The 7469-nt window shown below is 37.3% G+C and overlaps 1 protein-coding gene across 2 annotated transcripts in view; it reads right to left on the reverse strand.

The window, feature by feature from the left end:
- Positions 1–5030, reverse strand: part of LOC138707686 (congested-like trachea protein) — an 81758-nt gene extending 76728 nt beyond the window's left edge. For both annotated transcript variants that reach the window (XR_011334314.1, XM_069837482.1), the window contains exon 1: positions 4840–5030. Coding sequence is in view for 1 of the 2 variants with exons in the window: in XM_069837482.1 (XP_069693583.1) it covers positions 4840–4941 (102 nt within the window). In the remaining variant the exon portion in view is untranslated. The remainder of the gene's footprint in view (positions 1–4839) is intronic.
- Between the last annotated feature and the right edge of the window lie 2439 nt (positions 5031–7469).

Consider the following 7469-nt stretch of genomic DNA (forward strand, 5'->3'; position numbering starts at 1 on the left):
TTAGAGAAACGCTGGAGAAATGGTTATACACTCGGCAGAAACCACGCAGGGCGCGACTGGCTGGCCAGCCGCTCTTTTCTGGTACGTATGATAATAATAGCTCTGTACATGTAGCATAATGCCACCTGTCATTTGTAAGCTGAATTAGACATGCAGTCTCAGTGTGTATAGTCCAGTAGAGAGTACTGTTGCTGCAATGCTTGCACATAACACGCAAAGAACACAGTTTGTGTGTCCCAGTCAGTCAACATGTCTTTTCAGTATTTGATTGTATGTGCATTGTTATATTGCATTAACAAGGACTCTCAATGAGAGAAGTTGTCTCTCTGGTTGGCGTACACCATACCAGGGTTGCCAGTGGTCAACAACAAGAGATGGAAACAGGTCTACACAACTCCTTCCCAGAGGCAATTAGGAGAGGTCTGTCAACTCAATCAGAAACTGTCTCCCATGAACAACTTGTCCATGGTGAGTACCAACAAAGACACCCAGCACCATGGCCTCAGGAATACATGGGGAAGGGGGCATCTGGAATGGATCCTGTCAAAAAGACACGAGGTCTTCTTCACCGATGACTGCAGGATTTGCCTGGCAATCCTCAGGAGTGTGTAGAGGGAGTGGAATAATGCCATGCATGTCAGGTACACTACCCCACAGGTCTAGCAAGGAGGAGAATCTGTCATGTTTTGGTCAGGTATAATGTATGGACATCAGACGACAGCTGTGCAATACCAGAACAGGATCCTCCGACCCATTGTTAGCCATACCAACAACAAACTGGCGACAGATTAATTCTGGAAGTAGACAATGCACATGTGCATCACTCTTGTGAAAACCTTTCTCATGGAGACTCAAATCAAGTACATGGACTGGTCTAGTATCTGCAGACATGAATAAGATTGAGCACGCCTGGGACCAGTTGAAACAGATAGCGCAACAAAGCAGGAACCCACCCCGTACCCTGGACGTCAATCTGGTGGGCTGCTGTTGAAATGTGGGACAGAATAGAACAAGGCATCAGTCACCTTTTGGAAAGCATGCTGCTATGGGTTAGAACATGCTACAAAGCAAGGGGCAGAACAAAGCAATAATGAGGACGAGATTCTGATTTCCAAGATTGATAGGCAGGTGCATTTTTCCGCACACATTTGTTTTTATTATTATGTTTTGCGTTTCATTCTCAGTAAATACCGTAATGTTTTCAGTTTCAAAAAGATTTTACTTTCATTCTTTACTCCTCCTTGGGTCATAGGCAACCTAGGAACTCGGAAATCCAGGTGGTGCAAAACTTTTATTTTTTGAGGTGTAGGCTTATATTAATAACTATCCGTACCCATGTGCTCCGCTGCACCTGTTAGAAATAAATATAAAGTAATTACATAATTAAAATAGGACGTTTGATCCAGGGAACAACTTTTACAACAGCGCAAGATAATCTGCTTCGCATATTACCCAATTTTTTTTGCATTGCATTTATTGCATATATATTTTATGTATTTTAACACGATTCAATTGAGCATAGTTAAAATTTGAATTATAAAATAATAGATTGCTAAGCTAACGTACTATTACTGCATACTAAATCAATACACTCTCGTTCGTTAATTCTCTGAGATTAAAATGAGTGTACATAAATATTATTTTAAGAAATACAGAAAAAGAATGTACAAAATAGCCTATCAAATTTTCTGTGCATAAGAAGCTATTTTAATCTTACCTGTCCTCGATTTACTCAGATGTTACTGTAATAACATTATAGCATTATGTTCATCTAGAGAAACTACAGTTTCCAAGGGTGAAATAATAATTAATTATACAAATCGGTTAATTTAGCTTCTGATATTACTTCATACAAACACAGAAACATTCTCTGTAGGCTATGTTTAATAGCTTTCGATTGTTGATGTCCAAGGCCCCTGTTTCGACTGTTGTTGTCCAAGGCCCCTTATAGACGAAGTCATTTGTTCTTCATTCATTGCACCGTCTTAGATGGCGTTATTTTAATTTTAAAACTCATTTATCTCATTAAATATCAGTCCTATCAAAATGTTGTAAAGAATAAAACTAATCGGAAATAATTTTTAAAGGAACTTTTGTTATGTAACATTTTTCTCAAAAATCAATAATAAGCGAGATATTTCGATTTATTTAATTCAGGCCCCCTTATAACCCTCCTTTTAAATAAAGTATTTTGAATGCCATATAGCCTAAAATCTAAGTTACAACGAACTTAATTTATATTTCAATTTTCATATAAATTGGTTCAGCCATTATCGCGTGAAAAGGTAACAAACATACAGACAGACATACAAACAAAAATTTCAAAAATGCGATTTTCGGTTTCAGGGTGGTTAATTATATATGTTAGGACCAATTATTTTTGGAAAATCGAAAATTACCAGAAAAATTTCGGCTACAGATTTATTATTAGTATAGGCTAGATAGAAATGAATTGCGTACAATGTGCATTGAGTTATATGTCATTTACAAGTTCACTGATGGAGTATTTTCTTGCTGTACATCTTGTTATATGGCCAATATTAATAATATTCGATAAGTTACTCACTCCCCTGGCAGTAGCTGCTAAAGTGTTGCCCATCTTTTTTGATAGGTATATAATTCATCTTACAACATTCACAGAAACTGTCTCAATATACGTATTTACTAAATTTAGTACTTGTTTTTTTTTTACACAGAACTGGGCGATCAGGAAATATACATGCCAAGGGAGAGGAGATGAGGGAGAGAGAGCCAGAGATCACCAAGTGAAAGCTGCATGGTTGGCGACTCCCCATCCCCCAGAATGTTCTGTTTCAGTCTGTTTGTTATTAATAAGACAGCAGGAAGTAAGACAGCAGGCAGTAACTCAGCTAAGAATAAGTACAGAATATTATGGTTACATATTCAGTGTGTGAAAGTACATACATTTTGAAAATGTAGGGATACAGAGAAGGAAATTGTGTTGAAGAAGAGAAATTTTAGATGTAAATTTCCTGGTCACCGGGTTCCATGCAGAAAAACAATACTAAATGTAGTTAATGAAACAGTATTGTGGGTCCCTATCACCACGGCATGGCGCGTCCTCAGGTTGCGGATAGAGGAGACGGCCTCCAAATATGGAGGGTAGCTGCGAATATATTGAATAAGCAGTCGTGGACAGCCGATAAGGGGTGGTCCTCCAGCTTGGGGGTTGGGTGAAGGGCTAACAACCCATCACCGTAAAAAAACAGCTTGTTACGAATCCCTACAATAACCTTTAGGGAGGCCGAGACGTAGATGGGAGGATAATATTAAAATGGATTTGAGGGAGGTGGGATATGATAGAGACTGGATTAATCTTGCACAAGATAGGGACCGCTGGCGGGCTTATGTGAGGGCGGCAATGAACCTTCGGGTTCCTTAAAAGCCACTTCTAAGTAAGTTAATGAAACAGATTATCTGAATGATGTGAATTAAGTATCACACAAAATGGACAACACTTTCAGCAGCTACTGTGAGAATGGTGAGTACCGAATGTTATTAATATAACATAGTATGTAAGTTTTAATCCGACGAAGCACTCTGAGTTCGCAAATGCAAGATTCATTGGTAGTGGTAGGGAATCTGCTCTGGTCAGCCAACATTAACACCAGGAGCATTGGCTGGGACACAATTCGCATGAAGAGACTGTTTACTTCATCTTATCTTAACTCATTTAGCTGTTATAGTGATGTACCGAAGTACATATGACATTTCCGTGTACGAATTCTGCATTATCATATGATGGATGGGTGTAGCATCTGACACAGTGCATGTGGGTTGGCCACTAAAGGGAAACTAAGAGGTGGAACTTAAACTGAGAGGATTAAATCCGGCATTGGAACTGGAATCCGGTGTGGCTTAGTGGATAAAGCGTCAGTAAGTAGAGCTGAAAACCTGGGTTCAAGTCCTGGTGCTGGAGAGAATTTTTCTCTTCTCCACCCATCCTTCATCACTTAGCTGTGACAATAACTCCCTTTTCCCAGCGAGTTATGCCTATATTGTACTAGAGGAATGGATTACAGTCTGAAAGCCCCCAGAGCTACTATCAATCCGTATTAAGAATCACAGGCAAGTGGTACTTATTGTAACAGTTATTGTGGAACTATGTGCAGTGTATGCAATGTTAATTTTTATGATAAAAAACAAGCTGTCCTAATATCTGACAATGAAAGTTTTAGGGCTGCTAAGAACACTGGTAACTGAAGTGTTAAGTAACAGTGAGCCATAAGAGAGCTGTAGGCCTACCAATAATTCTCTCAATAATAATCACAGAAGTAAAACCGGAGAAACTGCACTTAGTGTCCCGCAAAAAATTTGTCATTACGTCTACTGGACAGGCATCGCCAGCATGTTTAATATGATGGAGGGGGGAGGAGTATTCAGATAGGAGAAACTTAATAAAGGTGAGCAACCCTCAGCAAAAATGCTGTACAGCTTATTACGTAGGACTACTCCATGCAAAACTGAATTGCGACATTAATTCATCTGTTCTGATGATACGTCTTCAACACGGATCTATGACATATTCCACTGAATATGAGTGGACAAAATATAACTCCTTCTATTAATATCCAATTATGTAACTCTTAATAATAGATACCGGTAATCTATTAATATATGCAGCATTTACCTATGGTTATCTAATCCAAAACAAACTATACGCATAATTTTTCAAAGAGATATCCAAGATTTAACATTCTGGCTTGATTATTTCATGGGCAATTGGCTGATCATAAAGCTAAGTCTGCGATTCTAATTATGTGATAAACCAACATAACCTCTGCTATATATAAAAATTTCAATTTTAAAAGTAAATACCTTAATTGTGTCTAAAGGATGTCCAGCAACGACAGTACATACTCCTCCAAAGCCTCCTGATATAAAGTATTTCACTGGATTGACACTTTTCTTTTCAGACATTATAAAATATTTAAAAATTAATTTCCACAGCAGAAGAACTATTGACACCAATTCGATGGCTCAAGGATGGACTAGGACCATGAACCATGAGTATTATTTTTTCCATTGGTCGTGACAGGAAAGTGCAAAGTATCATATTTGAACCACAGTCCAGTATATACAGTCACGAAGCTTGAGTTGTTCAGGGTACTAGGAATAATAGACTGTGCCAGTTCTATTTCGCATTGTCTGTGATGAGGCGATAGTAGCGATCCTAGTGATTAGCAACTATATATGGATGCATATACCCTACGTATTAAGCTTCGTGACTATTTACTACACTGTGATTTGAACCTTGAACCAGAGGGTATAGAAGTAATTGGTGTTCTGACTCCATTTTTATTACGCGAGGGATTGCGGCGCGGTTTTATCGTAAGGAGCAACGAGCTATACTTGTTTTTTTTTTTAAAGCTGGGACATGACAGGAGCGTTGCGATCGGAAAAACAACTGAATGTCACATAGCGTGGTAGGCCTGTTGCTATGGTAACAACGGTTGAGTTGCCAAACTTACCGTTCCCACCTGGCGAGTGCTTAATAGCTCACTTGGCGACATTTATTGTGCACACACTGTTAGAATTGGTATGTTTCGTGTTTGATTCTCTGTCGATTTTTGTATTGTTTTCTTACCTTCGCGTCAATTGTCAATTAACGTTTTAACGTTAGCCATCGTAGCGTCAATTCGTAGCTTCCATCAGCTGGCAGCATGGTAGTTCATATTGGCAACATTGCACTGTAGTTCCAAGCTCGGCCTCTCAACTGTCATGTCCCATCTTTCAAAAAAACAAGTTATAGAAGTAAGATTATAGAGTGGCGATCACATCTCTATCAGCGCTCTTGGTGGTACTAGCTTGAACTAACAGCCGCCATGTTTTAACTGGTTAGCTCAAGCACTGCCATCGTGATCTAATACAGGCCGTAAGGCAGACCACGTGACTCGCTTAACAGCTGATCGCGAAAGGCGGTCTTTCAACCATATGAATTAGTTGCAGTGCATGAAGAATAACATATATTTCTCTGAAATGCAGTGTAATTGCGTCAGTAAAATTTTAAACAGTGATTGTGAGACACTTGAGACACAATTTACTTGCAATTTAAGGTATAATATTATTTTTGGTGTGAAAATTACGTTGTTGCAGGCAAAGTTCGTATGTGTAATACCTGCCTTTATTTCGATTAAATATTGCGCCCTTATGTGGTTAAGTAAAATTTTGGTCTTATAAACAGTAGGCTAAATATGTGTAATAATATATACGTGAAAGTGAAACATTGACTGGCATGTAAAGTAAGTTGTGATTAGGCCTAAGTGCAGCGTTACCGATGTTACTCTTGTCTAATCCATTATTGTTAGTTTACCGTATTTGTCTTATTAAATTTAAATTATTGCGCCCTTTTTATTTGTGAATAACCTACATTATACGAGTAAATAATACGACGTTTGATAATATACACAATTTGAACTAAAAACGAGATACATATAGTATATTACGAAAAATTATACCCTATAGTTTTCATTACTGTTACAGTATCTAGAATTGTAATTAGTTGAAATAAAGCACTCATGCTTCATTACGAAATTCTTGCACATTCATTTATGCACGTTTCAACAATTTTCAGTTGCATCGCACGCATATTTTAATGTGTTGAAGTTATAGGTTATGTTTATTCTATCAGTACTTGCCTTATTTCCATATTCGTAATTATGCATTATAATTAAGCATAACGCTACGTATAACTTATAAATGTAATTTGTCTACACTTCAATTGTATTTATTCGTTTCAGACGGTACTCCAGTCTGAAGTCTGATTAGTCTAATATGTTACTAGGGCTAAACTAGCGCTGAGGTAGTTCCCTTCGTATTCATACATCTTGCATATACAAATTAGTTCGGTTCGTTCAGGATTTTAATATGCCTTGCTTATAGGATCAAATGCATCTCCACAAAAAATAAATTCAACTGTTTTCAGTTCAGAAATTACCGGAACTATACCTCAGCGCTACTAAGTAATATAACGTATGTACATTTCATAGGAGGGACTGTGGTGAATTTTCTACCTATAAGTAAGGACGGTAACCGTGTTCTGAAGTTTATCCTAAAAATATATTCTTCTTTATTAAATCTCAAAACCGTTTTCGTTCTCAACTTAAGCCTAAAATGTTGACGCAGATAGGTTATGTTAACATGGTAAATTCTCTTCACATAAAAATAACACAGTGTTATTTATTATTCCTGCCACATTATGCAACACATAAATGGAACTTATACACATATTACATTGAATAAAAATTTAATTGTATTATTTATTTGTTCCTTACTATACTGGGTTGTAATGAATTGTATTTATCTAACCTACCAGATTAACACACAACTGTACATACACTAATTTCATAGGAGGGACTGTGGTAAATTTTGTACCTACAAGTAAGGAAGGTAGACGTGCTAAATTAAAATCACAATATAAATAATTCTTCTTTATTAAATCTCAAAAT

This window comes from Periplaneta americana, chromosome 10, assembly GCF_040183065.1.
Source record: "Periplaneta americana isolate PAMFEO1 chromosome 10, P.americana_PAMFEO1_priV1, whole genome shotgun sequence".
Lineage (NCBI taxonomy): Eukaryota > Metazoa > Arthropoda > Insecta > Blattodea > Blattidae > Periplaneta > Periplaneta americana.